A 23,145-nucleotide genomic window follows, 5' to 3' on the forward strand; every position below is an offset into this window, starting at 1 on the left:
AAAATAAAATATGTTTTCAAACTCACTTAATAAGGTTAAAACAGTATATTCATTCAGTTTGCAAAATGCTCAAGCTAAGTTATGTATGGAAATGATGCCACGTCCTACTGTGTGGCATAAGTAAGTTATGTTCCTAGTTATGTGCCTGTTATTTTTAAAAACGTTGGCTTTACCCCCTTTTTCCATCGTACGTTGTATATAGAATGCCACATAAAATTGCAGTGAAAATTGTCAGATTTTAGGAATGAGCAAAGAAAGTACAGGGAAAGGTTAAACCAGGATGAAGTCCATTCCTATGGGCGGGGCTGAGGAGTCGTTTGTCTTTCAAGTGTGAAAATTCAACGTGGCATAGCAGCTGTTCGCAGCGCAGTTTTCACCGGGTTCTTGAACAACGATTACAACGTTAGCTGGTATCGTCTCCGTGCTCTGTGAACTCTAGCGTTATTTATATGGCTACACGGCAAATACATTAACAGAAGAAACAAGAGAAAGACTTCAGAGGTTTCATACCATCTACCGGGAAGGTAAGGGTTAAAATACACAAGCCTGTTTGGAATTTTTTATTAGTTCTTGCTGATTTTCAGATCCTTAAAACGACACGTCAGACCAGATAAAATCAGAGCAAATATTAAAGTTATAGAATTAGAGCAAATATTAAAGTTATAGAATTAGAGCAAATATTAAAGTTATAGAATTAGAGCAAATATGCTGTTAACCTGATGTTTCCTAAAACTCGAGAAAGCCATTGAATCTACAACAAACTGTTAGTCTGCATGTTCGTTTTAGGATAAACAAATCAGAAGACCTGACAGGCGAGGGAGCCGGCACGCACTTCAGGTGCGCCGCACTGACGCCACAGCGCACGCGTGTTGGGGTTGCATCAGCAGCGCGTGCGTGTGCCGCGGAAGCTGAAAAACCCGCAAACATTCAAACGTTGTTGCTTAGAGCGTTTGTGGCTCCTGGAGGAGATCTGTGGAGACGTCTTGCATGTTTTAAAAGTAAACTTAAATAGCTGGGTGATGATTGTACAAATAAACAATCTTTTGGACCATTTGGGGCTGTTTGTTCTTGTCCTCGCGCGACTGCGTTAACCATGTCGTCGGTGGAGGCGGCGACATAATGATGGAAATACTGGAGCCTAACTATATTTACACGTGTACGTATTTAATCTGAAACCGGAGCGTATCCTCCACCTTTCACTGGGAGGACCTATACAAAGCAACTTATTGAATGATAAACAACCCCCACTCGACGAGTTTAGTGAATCTCAACCCCGATGTGCTCAGTTTCCACCGAATATGAGGTAGCGGACGAACGGGGTGTGTTAATTCGCGCAGATTCACGCAGCGCTGCGCAGATTTGACGCGTCTGCATCGTGGCGCCGCAGACGGACGGAAATCCGCTTTGTGTCGCCGCGCGGAACCAACCAGCGTCTCCTGGAATAAGCGGGTAAAGTAGTTCGTAAGTAACGTTATTTTCTTTCTGGATTAATAAACGGAGACCAAGAATTGTTAACGATCTCACGATTTACCATCGCTCTACTTGTACAAGGCACGCGAGGTCGTCGAGCGCGCGAGAGCGTTGTGCTGAATGTGTCCGCGCGCCCCGGGACGGACGATCAACGTGCGCGCGCTGGAAAGGTAAAACGTCCCTTATTAGTAACACGCAGCATATGCATGTTGAAGTGGGCTGTAGTTCAAAATATGCTTAATCTTGGCGAACAAGTTGAGTGTGTGTGGACACTACTGTGTGTTCAGCCTGCTGGTTTTTCACAGCAGTGTCATTGATTATGTATGTACACGTGTGTCAAACACACGTGGCCCGGCCGTGTTGTGCTGGTCTGGGCAGCGTTTGAGCTGCGGCTGTTTTTTCTTTAAATGTTCAAGTGCATGCTTCATTTGACTGAACGTTGTCACACCAGAGCCATTGCATCAAACTTGCAAAATATTAAAGTTTGTGGAGTTTAATTCCTGATGTGGTTTAACAGTTCATGAAGGGTCTCGGAGATCAGCTGGGTTAGGTGACTGAGGTTGGATCTGAGCTCCACACACAGGAATGTGAGGCTACATGATGACGTGAGGTCTGTGGTGGTGTCTCTCCAGATGAGCTCAGAGAAGCCACCCTTGCCAGGAGATGAGCTGGGGGCGGAGACAGTAGCAAGCTCGGTAACCTCAGTAACCAGGCCTGAAGCCCCATTGGATGCAGTTCGTGATGGGTGGGACAGTAAGGTGGAGTACTTCCTGGCTCAGATTGGATTCAGTGTTGGATTAGGCAACGTGTGGCGATTCCCCTACCTCTGTCATCAAAATGGAGGCGGTGAGTGTGTGTGTGTGTGTGTGTGTGTGTGTGTGTGTGTGTGTGTGTGTGTGTGTTACAACAACATGAAAAACACGGGACAGAGGGAAGACTGAGACTAACTAGATGTTAGAAAAGCTCCGTAACACACACCTGTGTTGATGTCCCCCTCCCGTTCCCAGGTGCGTTCCTCCTGCTCTATGTGCTGTTAATGCTGCTGGTGGGGGTGCCGCTGTTTTTTATGGAGCTGGCTGCAGGCCAGAGCATTAGACAGGGCAGCATCGGTGTGTGGAGACACATCTCACCAAAACTCGTTGGGATTGGCTATTCCAGCTGTGTGGTAAGAACCGCCAGTGACCGCCAGTGTGAGCTGAAACTCACCAGTTGCTGTTTCTTTCTCATTAGTTTTTCTACACTACATCTTTGTCATGGCGGTTACTGAGGGTCATGTTCCTCACTGAACCCTAGCTCTGCAGGCCAACTTCATCTCCATAGCTGAATTCACACATTCACTGCCTCTGTGGGTCAACACAATACCCTCATCCCACATTTAGCATGATACAATATACTTATACGATACGAATCACGATATTGTTAGTTAGGATTTCTAATTTCCTGCTAGTGTCTGCGTTGTTTGGATCTCTGACACACTTGAAGTTCTTAGGAAACACTCACACTCTCTCTGAGGGGACAAGCTGTGTAGATATGTTTTTGTGTGTGTAAAGAACACTGAATGCAATTAACTGTAAATTACTATTCTTATTCATGTTCTACTTTATTTACAAATACATTAATATGCATTTCAATCTCTCTCTCTCTCTCTCTCTCTCTCTCAGGTCTGCTTCTTTGTGGCCTTGTATTATAACGTAATCATTGGTTGGAGTATTTTTTACTTATTGAATTCGTTCCAGAATCCATTGCCATGGGAGAATTGTCCAACAGAGGGAAACATCACAGGTGGGTCCAGGGTGTGAAAAAGTGAAATCATAATTAAAATGGTCAAAAATAATTGTTAAAACTATTGTGTGTGTGTGTGTGTGTGTTTAGGGTTGTGTGTGTGTGTGTGTGTGTGTGTGTGTATCTGGGCAGTTGTTAATGAATTAATTGTTCATCTAGTTCCAGAATGTTTGGCTAGCAGCCCAACGTCGTATTTTTGGTTCCGTAAAGCCCTGGATGTGACCAACTCCATCAGTGAGGTGGGGGATTTTAACCTGGTCATCACCGGCTGTCTGGCCCTGGCCTGGGTGATCGTCTGCCTGGCAATGTACAAGGGCATTAAATCTTCTGGCAAGGTGCGTGAGCGTGTGTGCATACTCTCTGGGTATTATGTTCACTGATGGAATGTGTTTATTCATCCGTTTGTAACCGCTTATCCGGGTCATGGGGGCAGTAGGTTGTTTATTGATGAGGTATTGATGAGATATTGGTTGTTTCGTAGGTGATGTATTTCTCCTCGATTTTCCCATATGTGGTGCTGCTGTGTTTCCTGATCAGAGGCCTCATGTTGGATGGAGCTGCAGAGGGAATCAAATACATGATCTTGCCCAGGGTATACTGCACACTGCATACTGCACACTGCATACTGCACACTGTATACTGCACACTGCATACTGAACACTGCATACTGCACACTGCACTGTACACTTCACATATGCATGATCTTCCTCAGGGTATACTACACACTGCCAGTGTTGGGAACGTTACTTTAAAAAAGTAATTAGTTATAGTTACTCACTACTTGTTCAAAAAAGTAACTGAGTTAGTAACTGAATTACTCTATAATAAAAGTAACTCGTTACCAGAGAAAGTAACTATTTGCGTTACAGTTAAAAAAAGTTATATGCCAATAGATAAGGATTTTTTTGAAAAAGCAGTTTTTACAGTAAGTTGAAATGAGTAGATCAGAAAGGTGTTTAACTTTTGATATTTATTGCACATCCACAGACCAGTGCAGGATAAAATCCTTTAATATCCCAAATCTTTGTAAAATAAAAATAGTAAACATTTACACTATATAAAGTGCATTTACATCTATCAAATTAAATTAAATTCTCTCAACCTGAGACAACTGGTTTGTTTACAACAGAAGTAAACGTAACAATTAAACCTCTATTCTTCATTAAATAAATCAAATACCCAGTCTGGTAGACATTCAGGAACTTCATGTATTTTCTTAAATAATGTTTATATCGCCACCTTGAAAATGCTAATTTTTTTTCGGCTTGCTCCTGACTCGCCATTTCTGCCTCTTCTCCGTTTGTGTCGTGCTTCGGCACGCGTGTAAAAACACTGGCTCTGATTGACTACCATAACGCTGCCTTAGCCAATCGCTTACTGACTTGTTAAGTTAAACAGGTGTTACACCGAGAACTGACCTATCGGGATCTGTTACTCCTCACTAGCCTGGGCAGCGGTCCGCTCGCATTAGTATATCAATATATAGTAACGCACCGCTTTTAATGCCCAGTAATGTCAACGGCGTTGTAACGACAGGAAAAGTAATTAATTCTATTATCCCGTTACTGACAAAATGACGCTGTTACCTAACGCCGTTATTCGCAACACTGCACACTGCTATATATATATATATATATGTGTTCAGGTGTGTGTGTGTTGCAGCTGGTGGTCTGGTGTAATGTTCAGGTGTGTGTGTTGCAGCTGGAGATCTGGGGTGATGTTCAGGTGTGGAGACAGGCTGCCACACAGGTGTTCTTTGCGCTGGGTTTGGGTTTTGGTTCCATCATTGCGTATTCCTCCTACAACCCCCGTCACAACAACTGTCACCGAGACGCCATCACCGTGTCAACCATCAACTTCATGACCTCCGTCCTGGCCTCTCTCGTCGTGTTCGCCGTGTTGGGCTTCAGGGCCAAGGTCATCGCCCAGCAATGCGTTCAACGGTGTGCACCACATGCCACACACACACATATGCACTAGACGTTACACACATACACACGTATATACACCACACACTAACCACATGCCACACACACACACCACACGACACGCACACATGCATATTCACCACATGCTATATACACACACACACACACACACTGCATACCACACACGCATGTACGCACACAACTGCACTACACACTGCACGGGGCCCGTATAGACATTTAACACGTCCACTCCAGAAATGAGTGACATTCGTCCTGTAGCAGTGGAGTGGAGTGATGTCACCAGGGAGTCCTACAGAGACATACTGTCATACTGATGAAGGTACTCCATACAGGATGATTTATTAAATATGTGTGTTTGTGCGTGCGTGTGTGTGCAGTAATCTGAAGCTGGTGGTCGACGCAGTCTCCTCCTCCTCTATTCCTCCTCCCCTCCTCAACCTGACGGACACAGAGTCTGTCTCTCTGCAGGAATATGCATCCTGGTACAGTCACCAAGGCAACCAGCTAAACATCCCTGGCAACAACCTCACAACCTGCACAATGGAGGATGAGATGAAGAAGGTAATCTGGCCCTTCAACACATGAACACTAAACACAGCAGTCATGCTCGTGTTTGTCTTGAGAATTAGATTTTTGCAGTCAGTCAAAATTTATATCTGCGCTTCAATGAAGTCAGTAGTTCATTAAGAAATTAGATTTTGTGAAAACTTGTCAAAGCTGCTGAATGAATAATTTAAACAATCAAGTCACTGACATATTTGAAGTGCTTGAGTAATAAAACATGGTGGGTTTTTTATATTTTATTTTTTTACACCATGGCCATCTTTACACTGTTAAACACTCTGGGAAACGTCTCTCGGCTCCTTCATGATTGCTACACATGGCTTATTCAGACTGGACCAGTATGAGGGCAGTATAGTACCTGCTCTAGTACCCACTGGGCTGCTAGTGAATCGGCGTATTCTGGTTTATTTTGTTCTCATGTTTCTTGCCAGCATGTTTACCCAGTGTGTTTGAGTGCCAACCTCGCAGGTCCTGAGGCAGCCCTGCTAGCACATGTGCTCATGTCTGCTGTAGCGCCGTGAGCTCGTGTTTGTGACCATAACTTACTTTTTCCATTCAAATCAGGTCTTCACAATTCCTGGACTTTTTCGTTTTAATTTGACATAATCTGTCTGGGGAGAGGGAAACCTGGGCCTCTTTGCTTACCATACTGCCACCGTAACCCAGATATGGATGGATGGATAATCTGGTCTTTGGGTAGCCAGGACTGCTTGTCTGCCCGTCTCTATGTCCACAGTCGTTGAGTCTGTACTTGGTCAAGGTGGACCTCACTTTTGGATCAAACTTGTCGATTAACAACACTTCACTCTGATTTTGATATTAAGTTTCCCAATAATTAAAATAGTTCTGTTTTGAGTTGTTTTGTGATTCTGACTGGGTTTGCCTGTGCCGGTGTTATGGTCAGTTATGTCCTCCCATCAATCTGCTGCTGCTATCACCTTTGCTTGACATATACATGTTATAACATGTGGCTTTTGGTTTTGTTTCTGGTAAAAGAGTTCTCCCACGTCGCTGCCGTTATTGTTTACATTCCTCCTCGGGCCAAAGCTACACCCTGATGCCTGTGTGATCTTCTCAGGAGATTTTAAGCATGTGGACATAAGATCACATGTAGGAGGTTTTACACAATATGTTGACTGTCCCACAAGACACAATAGTATGTTAGATCTGTGTTTTGTCAATGTGAGAGATGCCTGTAGTGCATTGACTATGCCACCTTTGTGCATATCTGATCACAATTTGATTTACCTCAGACCCCTTTATAAACCATGTGAGAGAAGATTGCCTCCAACTAGATGCTCATTTCGTAAGTGGACCCCAGAGGTCAGTGAAACTCTACAGGATTGCTTTGAGTCAACTGACTGGAGTGTACTGATTCACAGGGGCTGGACAATATCAATGAGACAGTGGATCGTGTGACGGACTGTGAACTCCTGTACTGATGTGGTGGTGCCCATGAGAACAGTTTTCTGCTTTCCAAATAATAAACCGTGGATCACAAGCAATATTAAAGATCTCTTGAATAAAAAGGAGGCGTTTAAATCAGGGGATCGATATGGGGTTAGGAGTGTGCAATCTGAGATGAAGACGAGATTAAAGAAGGCTAAAATAGACTTTGGAAGGGGTCAACAGAGGAAGTTGCTGCAAAAAGATACTAGAGGTGTATGAAAGACCATGACAGACATGACATGATACAGAGACTAAAGAAGTGAAGTACAAGGCCATACTGACAGGGCCAACGATTTTAACCACTTTTACTGGTCGACCCCCCATCTCTGCATCTTGGGCTTGTTCCTCTCCACCTGGCCGCACCACAAGGAGATGATTGTGAACTTCCGCCAACGGAAATCTCCCCATAGGCCGATTGTCATTGATTGAGATTGTACAGGCGAGAGAAGGAGGCCGCGTTCAGGAGTGGAGACACAGCTGTCTACAAAAAAGCCAAGTACAGACTGGAGAAAGGGGTAAAAGCAGCAAAAAGAAAGTTCTCAGAGCAGCTGAACAACCACATCACAGCTAATGACCCATCATCAGCCTGGAACAGTCTTCAGATTCTCACTGGCTACAAGGTGAGAAAAACCCCCCTCCTCCTGAACGACCGACAGTTCACCAACGACCTGAACGAGTTCTTCTGCAGATTTCAAACAATAGACAATCAGCAGACTCTCTCACCCCATCATCAACCCCCCTCCTCCCCCACGCTGGCTCTCACACCTCCACCCCCAGCTTGTCTCACCATCAGCCTGCAGGACGTCCACAGGCTCTTCAGCAGACAGAAGGTGAGGAAAGTCCCGGGACCTGATTCAGTCTCTCCATCCATCCTAAAACACTGCTGTGAGCAACTAGCACCAGTCTTCACCAGCATCTTCAACAGATCACTGGAGCTCCGTTGTGTTCCAGCCTGCTTCAAGACCTCCACCATCATTCCAGTCCCCAAGAAACCCACCATCACTGGACTTGATGATTACAGACCTGTCGCCCTGACATCTGTAGTCATGAAGGTCTTTGAACGCCTGGTCTTAGCCCACCTAAAGACCATCACAGACCCCCTGCTGGACCCCCTGCAGTTTGCTTACAGAGCTAACAGATCTGTTGATTACGTGGTCAATTTAACAGCTCTGGAACCTACGCTCGGGTTCTGTTTGTGGACTTCAGCTCGGCTTTCAACACCGTTGTGCCGCAGCTACTTCAAAACAAACTGTCCCAGTTGTCAGTGCTGGACTCTGTCAGTGGATCGTAAACTTCCTAACAGACAGGAGACAGTATGTGCGGCTGGGGAAACACTCAGACCTTCGTACAGTCAGCACTGGTGTCCCACAAGGGTGTGTTCTCTCACCCCTTCTCTTCAGCCTTTACACCAACAACTGTGTCTCCAAGGAACTGACTGTAAAGCTCCTGAAGTTTGCGGATGATTCCACCCTGGTGGGCCTCATAGCCAACGGTGATGAGTCTGCTTACAGAAAGAGAGGTTGATCAGCTGCTGTCCTGGTGCAGCGACAACCACCTGCTGCTAAACACAGACAAGACTGTAGAGATGGTGGTGGATTTCTGACGCAACCCACCCCCTGTATCCCCCCTCTACATCAATGGCTCTGCAGTCTCCACTGTAGAGTCACTCAGGTTCATGGGCACCACCATATCCAGGGACCTGAAGTGGGAGAGGAACACCATCAACATCACCAAGAAAGCTCAGCAGAGAATGTTCTTCTTAAGACAGCTCAGGAAATTTGACCTGCCGCAGACCCTGATGATCCAGTTCTATAGTGCGATCATCGAGTCCATCCTCACCTCATCCATAACCACCTGGTTTGGTTCCTCTACCTCAAAAGAAAGAGCCAGACTCCAGCGCATCATCAGATCAGCAGAGAAGATCAGTGGATGTAACCTGCCAACGCTTCAGGAGATCCACACCAGCAGGGTGAGGAAACGCGCTCACAAAATTATGACTGACCCCTCACATCCTGGATATCACCTCTTCCAGACTCTCCCCTCTGGTAGAAGACTAAGGACCATCAGAACCAGCACAACACGACATGCTAACAGCTTCTTTCCCAGAGCTGTAGCTCTCCTTAACCACAGTGGACTCATCTGAGTCTTCAAACCACTGAACTGAACCAACTGGACTTAACTGCACTGAACTGGACATGTCGCTCACTTGCGCTATGCTATTTTGCACAGCTGTACAATGTTAACATCATCCACAACATTATTTAATATAACCTACCTCAGGAACATCTGGATACATATATATTCATACTCACATGTGTACAGTTTAGATTTTATATTGCCTTATTTGTCTTTTTGTCTACACTGTTTTTTCTAGTACTTAACTGTATTCTAGAGTCTATTTATTGTTTATTGTACCTTTTAGAGTTATGTTTGTCAACAGTGTTCACGTGTTACATGTCATACATGTGTTGCTCTCACCAAGACAGATTCCTAGTATGTTTAACATACCTGGCCAAATAAAGAGATCCTGATTCTGTAAATATTTTTGACCCCATCTAGACAATAAATTGAACTGGTCAATGCACATGAATGAAATGCACAAGAAAGGCCAAGGCAGACTCTACTTCTTACAGAGACTGAAATCGTTTAGTGTTTGTAAGGAGGTTCTGAACATGTTTTATCTAGGGGTGGGACGTGATTAAAAAAATTAATCGAATTAATCAGAAGCTTTGTAATTTTCGCATTTCAGTATTTAACATGAGAAATATTAATTTAAGTTTGAATAATGAATGAATCAATGAACATAATCATAAACTTCAACATCTTGTTTATTTTTCCACCAGTCTGCTACACAGACCAATAGATGAGTGCAGAAAACAGAGCAAACAGTTTTCAGAAGACTCTAAATTCTGACCAAAAATGTTGTTTAATTTTGGGAGTTTTGCTCAGGATATTTGAAGAATAAGAAGAATTGAAGTAAATCGGAAGATGTTTTTAATACCATTTTAGATGGTAGATTTTCTTTAATTTCCCAGGCGTCTGCCACAGGCATCTCCATAGTGCCTAGAAGTGGTCTTCTGCATGCTCAAAGCAAATGACTGGATCTTCCATTCATCATCTATAATATGAGCTTTCACACCAAGATAATTCTTGTTGCTAACAGAGGTCCAGTGATCCCCAGTCAGAGCCACATTTGTGGCGCTCTTCACAATAACCTGTTTTACTTCCCTTTCCTCATCATATACAGCTGCTAGATTTTCTTCGACATTGTCTTTCTGGACGGTAGTTCGTAACTTGCATCAGTTGATCCAATGTGCAGTGCTTCTTGTAAGCCTTTATCTTCGACCACAGAGAGCGAACAACTCTGCAAATAATGTGACGCGTCACGTATAAACGCCTCCGCCGCTCACGCGAGGTGTGTGGAGTCGCGCGCTACGGTCACTCGCAAAAGTTTAATCCAGTCTTAATGGTCCAATGAAGGTAATTAAAAAACCAGGACATTTCCTCACTTAAAAAAAAACCCGGGACTCCCGGGACAGGATGTGAAATACAGACATGTCCCGGGAAATACCAACGTTTGTTCACCCTATCGTACTAGGAATACATATATCAGCTAAGTTATCATTACTGACCTGCGTGTTAGCCCCATCATGTTTTGCGTTGAGGCATGGACGTAATTTTGATTTCATAGGTGGGGGGACACAAATATTGTTGACGGGGGGGGGGGGGGGGGGGGGGGGGGCGTGGAGCTCGGAGCTTTCTGCATGGTCCTAGTGCTAGATTCATCGCTATTTAATTAAATATTAGTTTTTTAACCGTTAAAAAGTGGGGGGGACATGGCTTCGTCGCTAATTAAATATTTGGTTTTAACTGTAAAAACTGGGGGGGACCAAAACCGGCTTTTGAAAAAGTGGGGGGGACATGCTTAAAGTGCAAATAACTTCCATCTGGAAGTTTCTTATATTTAAATTTCCCATCCACCAGCGTAGCCTCTTCAGTCATCTCCATCATGATCTTATTGTGCGTCCATATAATCTGTATGTCTGGAACTCGTGCACTGAGAAACATTCCACGGTGCAAAAGTGTCTCATGCGTTAAAATACGTTAATTTTTTTAGTTCGTTAAATTTCCTGTAGTTAATTAATCGATATTAACGCGTTAAAGTCCCACCACTAGTTTTATCACGCTGTTGTAGCAAGTGTTGTGTTCTTCGGTGTCTCTGGGGGAGCAGCATTTCTATAAGGGATCATATCGAGCTTGATAAGCTGATCAGGAAGTGTGTGAAGGGTGTGAGAGCGGACCATGTGAAGGAGCTAGCGGAGAAGAGGGTGAGATGTCTGCAGCAGACATCCGCTGCACGAGACTCAGAGGAGCAGCCGTAGTAACAGGCTCCTCTCATTGTGTTGTAGAACTGAGAGATTCAAAACATCTTTTATTCCTACTCCTATACGGGTGTACAACACCCCACATTAACAACTGTGGACCTCTGTGTAATTTGTGTTGGTTGCATTTGTGTGTGTTCTGTAATTGGTGTGTTTCAGGACAAGTGAATTTCCCCTCATCTCTCTCTCCCCCCCCCCCAGGGTGTGGAGGGTACAGGTCTGGCCTTCATTGCCTTCACTGAGGGGATCACTCTCTTCCCGGCGAGCCCCTTCTGGTCAGTCCTGTTCTTCCTCATGCTCCTCAATCTGGGCCTGTCCACCATGTTTGGCACCATGGCGGGAATCCTCACACCCCTCACAGACACCTTCTCCACAGTGAGGAAACACAAGTTCTGCTTTACAGGTACACACACACACACACACACACACACACACACACACACACACACACACACTCACACTCACACTCACTCACACACACTCACTCACTCACTCACTCACTCACTCACTCACTCACTCACACACACACACACACACACACACACTCACACTCACACTCACACACACACACACACACGTGCACATACTTTACTACTGTTGCATGGATGGTGTGGAGCAGGTGTGTGTGTGTTCAGCATGTAATGTGTGTGTGTGTGTGTGTGTGTGTGTGTGTGTGTGTGTGTGTGTGTGTGTGTGTAGTGTGCAGCTGCATTCTGGGCTTTGTGATTGGTCTGCTGTTCACCCAGCGCTGTGGGAACTACTTTGTGGTGATGTTTGATGACTACTCCGCTACTCTGCCTCTCATCATCGTGGTCGTGTTCCAAACCTTCAGCGTTGCCTGGGTCTACGGTGCGGACAGGTACCGTGTGTGTGTGTGTGTGTGTGTGTGTGTGTGTGTGTGTGTGTGTGTGTGTGTGTGTGTGTGTGTGTGTGTGTGTGTGTGCGCACGCGCAGGACCGAGACACATTTTCAGTGTGTGTGCAGGTTCCTGCTGGATGTGGGACAGATGTTGGGTCGGCCGGTGTGGGTGGTGTACAAGTATCTGTGGAAGTACGTGTGTTTGACTGCCATGCTGGGCCTGCTGGCAGCCAGTGTACTGAACATGTTCCTCACCAGACCAAAATACACAGCCTGGAACAGGGAGAAGGTACAAAACGCACGCACACACGCGCGCACGTACGTGCCACACACACACTCACACGTACGTGCCACACACACACTCACACGTACGTGCCACACACACACTCACACGTACGTGCCACACACACACTCACACGTACGTGCCACACACACACTCACACGTACGTGCCACACACACACTCACACGTACGTGCCACACACACACTCACACGTACGTGCCACACACACACTCACACGTACGTGCCACACACACACTCACACGTATGTGCCACACACACACTCACACGTACGTGCCACACACACACTCTCACGTATGTGCCACACACACACTCACACGTACATGCCACACACACACACACACGTACGTGCCACACACACACTCACACGTACGTGCCACACACACACACACACACACACACACACACACACACACACACACACACACACACACATTGTGTTTCCAGAGTGGTGTTAACTGTGGTTGTCTCCAGGCTGCTGAGGAGAGACTGGAGTACCCCAACTGGGCCCTGGTGGTTCTGGCGTCTCTCATCTTCATCTCGGTCCTTCCTGTTCCTCTGGGATACTTCAGTACGACCCTCCGTCAGTGTCTCAGCCAATCAGCTCGGGACGGTGAGGCAGGGTACGCCCCCTGCAGCACTACAGACATGGACTCCACCCCTCTGAGCACACCGTTGGTTGGTGACGTGAATACATCCACCATGCCTGCTGAGGAGAACGGACTTCTCTCACAAGACCAGGAAGAGGAGGTGGAGGAGTCCACGGTATGAACACAGCTCTGAATTAAAGAGCAGATGGCAGGAACAATACTGGAGTCCACTGTAGTGCAGAGCACACGCGTGGTGGGATGGATGAGCCCACGTGTGGTGAGATGGATGAGCACACGCGTGGTGGGATGGATGAGCCCACGTGTGGTGAGATGGATGAGCCCACGTGTGGTGAGATGCTGGGTGAACACGTGTGGCAGAGGTGGGGTCTCGAGTCACATGATTTGGACTCGAGTCAGACTCGAGTCATTAATATTAAGACTTTTGACTTGACTTGAAAAAATATTCAGAGACTTAGACTTGACTTGGACTTTTACACCAATAACTTGGGACTTGAATTGGACTTGAACCTGTTTCAATCAATCAATCAATCAATCAAATTTTATTTATATAGCGCTTTTTACAACAGTTGTTGTCACAAAGCAGCTTTACAAGTGCCGAGTCCTAGCCCCCAGTGAGCAAGTTTACTTGCAAAGACTTGATTATTTTTTTTTTACTCCAAATCTAAATTTTAAAACGCATATTAATATTTATAAAGTGCGCCCCATTAATTTCATTTCCGTCCTTCTGACGCAGACCGGCGTTACACCAGATTCTGTGACCGTCGAGTTTTGTGACCACAGGGGGCGCTATTTCACGGTTTCTGTTCAGAAGCACAAACGCTTCACGAATGCTACGTAAGCTACGCTGATGCACTTTCTTTACTCGTTTTGTTTGTGTCCACGAGCCAAAATATGACAGATGTTTATATTTACATTTATCGTCTCTTAATTACATAAATGTACTTAAACAAGATTTACCATCCCCTCACCATTGCAGCCAACAAAGAAATCATGAATGGGATGTACAGGTGAGCCTTTTTAACTGGGGTCACCAATTCTGACGGCAGCCATCAGAATATGTGACCCCACTGAATCTCCAGGTAACAATAGTACACCGTGACCCTACAATAACAGAAAACAATGAAAAAATAACCCTAACCTTTTATTAGTCTATATTTAAACATTTTATCCAAATGTTTAGAATAACCATTCGTAATGACAGCATCTTGCTTACGATGAAGCTTGCTATTTTCGTGTAAAATGATGTAACGAAACATTCTTGTTTAAGTACATTTATGTAATTAAGAGAAGATAAAATGTAAATGATCTGTCATCTTTTGGCTGGCTGACACCAACAAAACGAGTAAAGAAACGCATCAGCGTAGCATTCGTAAAGCGTTGGTGCCTGGAAAAAAAAGTAGACTCGAAAGGACTTGAAATTCCAAGTTTCTTGGTTGCTTGTCTTGACTCGAGACTTGACTTGACTTGACTGTCTTTGCTTGAGACTTGACTCGGGACTTGAGGATAAAGACTTGGACTTACTTGAGACTTGCAAAACACTGACTTGGTCCCACCTCTGACGTGTGGTGAGATGGATGAGCACACGTGTGGTGAGATGCTGGGTGAACGTGTGTGTGTGTGTGTGTGTGTGTGTGTGTGTGTGTGTGCGCACATTTGCTGTTGGTGCTACTTGAATTTTTTTAAATTATTTCCATTCGGGGAGTCAAACATACATATTTTTATATATTTAAATTGGGAACAACTTTACAATATTATGCATGTGTACTTTCAGCACAAATGTACACTTGCGTATGGAATCTTTACACTGTTGTCAAAGTGTAAAGTTGCGCTCACTGGTTTTAGCAGGGTGGTGTTTTTTTATATATATACATTTATAAGTGCAGACCCACATGACACTATTGCAAGTGTGTGTGTGTGTGCGCGCGTGCCAGCCTGGGTAAAACACGGGAGTCATGTAAACCCCACAAATCCCCTTGAATGTCTGTTCGTCATTCTGATGTGATGCTAGCATAATACTCGGTCACACAATGGGAGCAGCTCAGCTAGGCTTAGTCCGATAGCGTACAGTACAGTATTAGCTAACAGTCCCACCCTTAGTCCAATAGCGTACAGTACTAGCTAACAGTCCCACCCTTAGTCCAATAGCGTACAGTACAGTACTAGCTAACAGCCCCACCCTTAGTCCGATAGCGTACAGTACAGTACTAGCTAACAGTCCCACCCTTAGTCCGATAGCGTACAGTACAGTACTAGCTAACAGTCCCACCCTTAGTCCAATAGCGTACAGTACAGTACTAGCTAACAGTCCCACCCTTAGTCCAATAGCGTACAGTACAGTACTAGCTAACAGTCCCACCCTTAGTCCAATAGCGTACAGTACAGTACTAGCTAACAGTCCCACCCTTAGTCCAATAGCGTACAGTACAGTACTAGCTAACAGTCCCACCCTTAGTCCAATAGCGTACAGTACAGTACTAGCTAACAGTCCCACCCTTAGTCCAATAGCGTACAGTACAGTACTAGCTAACAGTCCCACCCTTAGTCCAATAGCGTACAGTACAGTACTAGCTAACAGTCCCACCCTTAGTCCAATAGCGTACAGTACAGTACTAGCTAACAGTCCTACCCTTAGCCATTACACAACTAGCATTTAGCACAAGTCATGGCCACCTGTTAATCGCAGCATTTGTTGGTTTGCACTATTAAGACATTTTAAATAACCAGAGCAAAATGCTTGCTAAGCTCTTGAAAAAGTCCACAACAGATGAATTCTGGAAACTTGTACCGCCTGTTTTGCAAATGTTCTGGCTTTTATTTTAGTTGTATACTTCGATAACTTCAGTGTTTATAAATAATTGATGTATATTTTATTTACCCTTGTAATATTTTGGCATGTTTTTGATTTTGTACGTGAATTGAACAACGTGCCGCAGAGACAGACCCGTGACTCGCTATGCGACTTCAAAAAGACTCGCTGTCCTGACTCAGGAATTATGACAAACTCTCCTAGAGACTCTGCTAGTTTCTGTGATACTTGGTGAACTCCAGAATGCAGACAACTCCTCTGCCTTTACAGCCACTGTGCCCAGACACAACTGATCCTGGACCAGCTCTCTTTGCCTTTACAGCCACTGTGCCCAGACACAACTGATCCTGGACCAGCTCTCTTTGCCTTTACAGCCACTGTGCCCAGACACAACTGATCCTGGACCAGCTCCCTCTGCCTTTACAGCCACTGTGCCCAGACACAACTGATCCTGGACCAGCTCCCTCTGCTTTTACAGCCACTGTGCCCAGATACAACTGATCCTGGACCAGCTCTCTCTGCCTTTACACCACCACTGTGCCATCATCGTTTTCTGTTTCGATTTCTCAGCCATCAGTATCTGTTCTGTTTTCATAGGTCCTACAACTGACTCAGAACTTTATTGACTCAGGTCATAATAAAAGTAAAAAAAGAACAACACTGTTGTACTTTTAGTAACTCTGTTTGTAATGTACTGACACAGTCCTGTCCTTACCTGAACTGTTTCCAGTGCTGGGTCTTAATACACATGTTCTCTTTACTAATATCAGAACATTTAAAACAGTTGTGGAGGGCTGATTGGACATTTGCTTCGTTCCCTTGTGTTCTGCTGAGGGATCGGTGGTCTTCACGGTGGAATAGTTCTCCTGTATCACGTCCTACAGGTCTTTGGTGTCACATGTGGGATCAGATCAAATCAATGATGGAACAACTTTGCTAGACTTGTCTTCCATTATTTATTCACATATAAGAATGTGAGTCATTAAGAACCAGTACATTTACTACAGTCGTGAGAAGAAATGTTTGTAATGTGAACATGTCAAATTACAGTGTTTGAGGAGATTACAGCGATACTGTGGTAGTGACTTCAGAGCTCTCTGTAATGTTTCACTGGATGCTCAGAGTAGTTTTAATATTTGTTTGTTGTAAATTTGTGTAGATGGGCACAACTTTCTTATGGGCAGTCATGGCCTGGTGGTAGGGATCTGGTCTTGTGACCGGAGGGTCGTGGGTTCAATCCCCAGGCCTGATGCCATGACTGAGGTGCCCCTGAGCAAGGCACCTAACCCTCAACTGCTCAATTGTATAAAAATGAGATAAAAATGTAAGTCGCTCTGGATAAGGGCGACTGCCAAATGCCATAAATGTAAATGTAGATGCTGTACAGCTGGATCATGGTTCTAATTTGCACTTCCTTCATTTGTGATTAAGACCCAATTTCAGCAAATCTGATCTCTTCAGCTGGTCGGGCAGATCCCTTGTGACAGTGTTTCTGTGTAAGATGAGTGGCTGTGTGTAGTGTACACATTACCATCAGCCCAGCTGGGTGCTCGGCAGGAAATGGTGAAACCGTGGGAAGCATAGACTATATACAAGTGGACTGGATAGAGTGAAGTGTGTGTCTGATGCCCTCTAGTGGCTGGCTGCAGTACAGCTTTTAACCCCGCCCATTACATACAAGCCAGCAAAGTAGCTAGTTAGCTAAATTGTTAGCATCAGAGGTGTCAATTCCAGGTTCAGAAAGTAAAAGCCCTCTCCAGGATTTTGCTCAAGCTTGCTAGATTTTCTAATTAGTGCAATCCAGGTAAAATTAGTGGAATCAACACAATCTAGGAAGCCTGAGCAAAATCCTGGTGAGGACTTTTACTTTCTGAACCTGGAATTGACACCTCTGGTTAGCATTAACATCCTTAATGTTAGCAAACCAAGTAGCTAGCTAGTTGGATTACTTGCTATCTAGCTGCCTTGCTGGCTATCTAGTTTGTTGAAATGTTGCTGAAGTACTTGGCAACAAATTTTGGCCAATGGACTAAACATGGTAGCTATGGTCAAGATGCTTCATGTAAGGCTATTTAACTAGCTTGCTTCATCATTAAATGTCAAATATTTTGATAAGATATTTTTCATGAAGGAATGAAGGCACATGTTAAGTGATTGTGGATGATCTTGAATAACTAGCTAATATGTAAACATGTTCTTTTATGTTTGTTAATGAGAGTACCTATTAGCAAATGTGGGCAGGTTTTGGGTGGAGATGCCATCCTGCCTACAGTGTCTACTGAGCGTGCTCTGACTACAGTAGTGTCTACTGAGCGTGCTCCGACTACAGTGTCTACTGAGCGTGCTCCGACTACAGTGTACTGAGCGTGCTCTGACTACAGTGTCTACTGAGCGTGCTCCGACTACAGTGTACTGAGCGTGCTCTGACTACAGTGTACTGAGCGTGCTCCGACTACAGTAGTGTCTACTGAGCGTGCTCCAACTACAGTAGTGTCTACTGAGCGTGCTCTGACTACGGTTTTCCTCTACTGTGCAAGCACACCCAAGATTGCAGCTCCCATGTTGGCCATCTTGGTAGCTTAAAAAGTTCACAATAAGTCAGCGGTACAGTCTGTATATAGTGGGAACCAAACCATTATGTAATTTATGTGGCAGAATTGAAGGTTAAGGCTTTTTTATTCAGTGGCTCCAAAATCTAATCCAGTTGGAGGTCGGCAGCACTACCTCTAACCCCTAACCCCTCTACCTCTCTAACCTCTAACCCCTCTACCTCTCTAACCCCTCTACCTCTCTAACCTCTAACCCCTCTACTTCTCTAACCTCTAACCCCTCTACCTCTCTAACCTCTAACCCCTCTACCTCTCTAACCTCTAACCCCTCTACCTCTCTAACCCCTCTACCGCTCTAACCTCTAACCCCTCTACCGCTCTATCCCCTCTACCGCTCTAACCTCTAACCCCTCTACCTCTCTAACCTCTAACCCCTCTACCTCTCTAACCTCTCTAACCTCTAACCCCTCTACCCCTCTAACCTCTCTAACCCCTCTACCGCTCTAACCTCTAACCCCTCTACCTCTCTAATCTCTAACCCCTCTACCGCTTTAACCTCTAACCCCTACTCCTCTAACCCTCTTGTGCTCTGATACAAGTGCCAGCCGTGCATTAGGGAACAGGGGAGGTGACCTTGTTGTCATGGTGACTGGGGAAGGGTCATGTGATCATGCTGGCATCATCTTTTCCTTGCACAAGCACGAAAATCTTAATATAGAGCAAACGCTCAACTCCTTTAACTATGACCTCCTTTGTGTATACACAGTACATACAGATTTCTGTTACTGAATTGTAGATGTTTTTTGACTAGTTGCTTCATGCTTTGTGCCAGTTGGATTGTTTTTCTGTTCAAATATTTCATGTCAAACATTTTGTTTATAAAGATTTTTTGTATTTAGAAAGAATGGTCTGTTGTCTGTTTTGATTTACTGTTGATTTGGGGGAATCTTCCAAAAGATTCATATAATTGTATGAAAGAAAATCACCATATTGTTGTCTGTAATTTATTGGATGTAATTAACTGCGTGTGTGTAATGATCTTGGGACTGTGGTTGTCATGGTTGTGTTCTACCTTGGTAAGTAGGGATGTAAACAAAGACAGGAAGAGAATAAGAGGACAGGAGGAGGAGAGGAGTGCTGACAGCAGTGAGACGCAGGTACTGAGCTCTTGTTCTGCAGGTTTTACCAGTGAGGACGCCACTTGGCTGGCTCTGTTCTGGAGGTTTTTGTGTGTTTCTGCTGGGTTCAGACGCACCGGTGCAGACAGGAATGATCTCGGCTCCTGTTTTAGTTTACAGTCGTTTCATGTATTGGTGGGGAGGTGGTGTTTTCAAGAGTAGCTTTGATTTGCTGTGTGAACTACACACAATAACTGTGTCCTGAGTTGGCGAATAGAAGTCATTGAGGTTGGATGATGAGGGTTTGCTGTTGAACGTGGAGCTGGCACCTTTGGTCAGGTTTCTGGTGAAGGTAATATGTGCACTGCAAAACCAATAGGATGCAGGAGATTATTATATAATGAGCATACTGACTCTGTGTGTCCGTTTTATTGTGTACGTTTTAATTTCCTGATCAAATGTTAATATTTAAACAGGGTGAGATGCCATGTGTTGAACGCAGAAGTGGCACAGTGTCACGGGGATGCCGTGGTAGTCAAAAGAGAGACATACGTAGACACATCATATCTCCACACTGAAATACTTTCACTGCTTAAATTGTAGTTACATTTGACTTCATCTCTCCTGGTTTTGCTTCGTCAGTGTTTGTTGTCCCAAGTGTCAGCTGGAGGTGAAGACTACATGATAATGATGGAGGGATAAGGAAGCTCGTGTGGGAGGGTGGAGCTACCGATGTGTGTTTGGCCCACAGTGGGTGGAGCTAAGAGGAGAAGAGCAGTATTGGATCGTTGAATTTGATGAGCACTTCAGCTGATTATGCCAATAGCTTAACTACAGACCAACACTGAAGTAACAGTCAGTTCCATCTGCTGCGTCTGGTGCTGAGACAGAGTTTCTGTAATGTTGTGTAAACTGTTTTCATTGTTTTTAATGGGGAGACATGGTGTCTGTCGCAGGAATGTTCACTCGGATGCAGCTGGCTGTGTGTGTGGGTGTGTGGGTGGGTGTGTGTGTGTGTCAGAATGCAAATCCAGCCAGTGAACCCGAGCTGCCTCCACCAGACCAGCAGGAGCACATCACCCTGAAGCAAACCTGTGAGCAGACCACGCCGGCTACACCTACACCACGCCAGCTACACCACCACCACACCAGCTACACCAACACCGGCTACACCTACACCACAACCACGCCAGCTACACCACCACCACCACCACACCGGCTACACCTACACCACCACCACACCGGCTACACCTACACCACCACCACACCATCTACACCACCACCACGCCATCTACACCACCACTACGCCAGCTACACCTACACCACCACCACCACCACGCCATCTACACCACCACTACGCCAGCTACACCTACACCACCACCACCACACCATCTACACCACCACCACGCCGGCTACACCTACACCACCACCACGCCGGCTACACCTACACCACCACCACGCCGGCTACACCTACACCACCACCACACCGGCTACACCACCACCACACCATCTACACCACCACGCCAGCTACACCACCACCACGCCGGCTACACCACCACCACCACCACGCCGGCTACACCTACACCACCACCACACCATCTACACCACCACGCCAGCTACACCACCACCACGCCGGCTACACCTACACCACCACCACGCCGGCTACACCTACACCACCACCACACCATCTACACCACCACGCCAGCTACACCACCACCACCACCATGCCAGCCAGCTTTGACTCCGCCCCTGTGACATTCTTTACAGCTTAAACTCTTAAGCTAACATAACATAAACATAACATTGACTTTTAACCCAGTGGTTTAGCCAGGAATAAATTTCAGTGGGGAGAAACTGCTAAATGAATTGTGTAAGGTCACTGTTGCGCCGTGTGTGACAGTTTGTTTTTGTTGACAGATGCTCACGTGAATAAGGACAATAACAAGCTGGGTGTGTTCATAGCGGCCGCTGCAGGTACCATGACGCTGATGGGGGTGATTTACTGTATCTACAACCAGTTCTACACCAAAGACCCTTACTCACACACACAACTGCATGATGCAGGTACACACACCACGCCTGTTCTCACACACACACACAACTGCATGATGCTGGTACACACACCACGCCTGTTCTCACACACACACACACACACACACAACTGCATGATGCAGGTACACACACCACGCCTGTTCACACACACACACACACACACAACTGCATGATGCAGGTACACACACCACGCCTGTTCACACACAACTGCATGATGCAGGTACACACACCATGCCTGTTCTCTCACACACACACACACACACACACACACAACCGCATGATGCAGGTACACACACCACGCCTGTTCTCACACACACACTAAAACAAATCACAAAGGTGCTTTTTCAGAACCATGAACAGACATCTGTCTCTAGTTTATTTATCTATATCTATTATCTATATGCGTGCATCTGTTTACACTGGGTGGGTGGCTACAAAGAGTTTATACAGTTTGTCTCCTCATTTTAATTTCTATTCACTTAAGAACTGCACATAGGATGTTTATCTGAAAGAACAAGATGGCTGTAGAATTTTAGGAAATGTACTGCAAATATGGAGACATGACATCTTCCTGTTCCTCCCTAGACCTGTCTGTGGACATGCACGGTGCGGTGACATCCTCTGTTTTTGGTAGCTGTGGCAGACGAATGGATGAAGGGATGGGAAGAGAAGGAGGAAGCTATGGTTCTCTCTCAGACACTCCCTCTATCATCACTCTCCCTCCTTCTCTCTCACCTCCTCCTCTTGCGTCTCCTTTTGCTCCGCCCCGCCCCCCACGCCCCGCCCCTCTCAGAACCATCTCCGCCCAGGACCTCCAGAAGAGCTTCCTGTGACCACACCGTTTGGTCAGCACGCACAGTCTCGCCACCACTTGCAGATCTGGACCAGTTAGATTGTTGGTAGTAACCTCAGTAGTAGTTGAAGTTGTGTGATGTTTTTGTTTTATTGTGAGTACTGACAGACTTCACCAAGTACTCGAGTGTAATGATGTGTGTAATGATGCGTTCAGTTGGATAGTAACTCAGAATCTTTCTGTGTAGCCTGAGCAGTTGTGTGTGTGTGTGTGTGTGTGTGTGTGTGTGTGTTACATAATCTGTGATACATCACAACTGCTGTATCTGCAAAGTTGATCTCAGTTTACTAAGCGGATCTACTTTCAGCCTTTAATAAATGTGTGCTAATAGGGTAATTGGGTTGGCTATAGGTTTCTCTAAATTAGTATTTCCGGTTCTGTAAGTGAATAGAGTGCAAGTGAT

At 45.4% G+C, this 23,145-nt stretch overlaps 1 protein-coding gene and 1 long non-coding RNA gene across 5 annotated transcripts; both read left to right on the forward strand.

The window, feature by feature from the left end:
• The first annotated feature begins 311 nt into the window (after nucleotides 1–311).
• slc6a16b (solute carrier family 6 member 16b) lies at nucleotides 312–13,789 on the forward strand. Of its 4 annotated transcripts, none has more exons than XM_076986738.1 (14): nucleotides 312–524; nucleotides 1,287–1,461; nucleotides 1,552–1,640; nucleotides 2,103–2,316; nucleotides 2,478–2,635; nucleotides 3,132–3,252; nucleotides 3,412–3,587; nucleotides 3,734–3,844; nucleotides 4,954–5,195; nucleotides 5,579–5,762; nucleotides 11,798–11,999; nucleotides 12,296–12,455; nucleotides 12,581–12,743; nucleotides 13,228–13,789. In XM_076986738.1, exons 4-14 carry the CDS (start codon nucleotides 2,103–2,105, stop codon nucleotides 13,522–13,524), a joined length of 2,028 nt encoding a protein of 675 aa, XP_076842853.1. In that variant the 5' UTR covers nucleotides 312–524; nucleotides 1,287–1,461; nucleotides 1,552–1,640; the 3' UTR covers nucleotides 13,525–13,789. The 4 variants fall into 4 exon arrangements, with proteins under 4 accessions (XP_076842853.1, XP_076842852.1, XP_076842854.1 ...); XM_076986737.1 differs by having other exon boundaries at nucleotides 1,338–1,461; XM_076986739.1 differs by having other exon boundaries at nucleotides 1,338–1,449.
• A 6,096-nt stretch (nucleotides 13,790–19,885) lies between these two features.
• Nucleotides 19,886–22,954, forward strand: LOC143487678 (uncharacterized). The gene is made up of 3 exons (XR_013124331.1): nucleotides 19,886–20,931; nucleotides 21,755–21,901; nucleotides 22,475–22,954. It is a non-coding gene; the product is annotated as an uncharacterized LOC143487678 (long non-coding RNA).
• The last annotated feature ends 191 nt before the right edge of the window (nucleotides 22,955–23,145 follow it).

This window comes from Brachyhypopomus gauderio, unplaced genomic scaffold (genome assembly GCF_052324685.1).
Source record: "Brachyhypopomus gauderio isolate BG-103 unplaced genomic scaffold, BGAUD_0.2 sc49, whole genome shotgun sequence".
Lineage (NCBI taxonomy): Eukaryota > Metazoa > Chordata > Actinopteri > Gymnotiformes > Hypopomidae > Brachyhypopomus > Brachyhypopomus gauderio.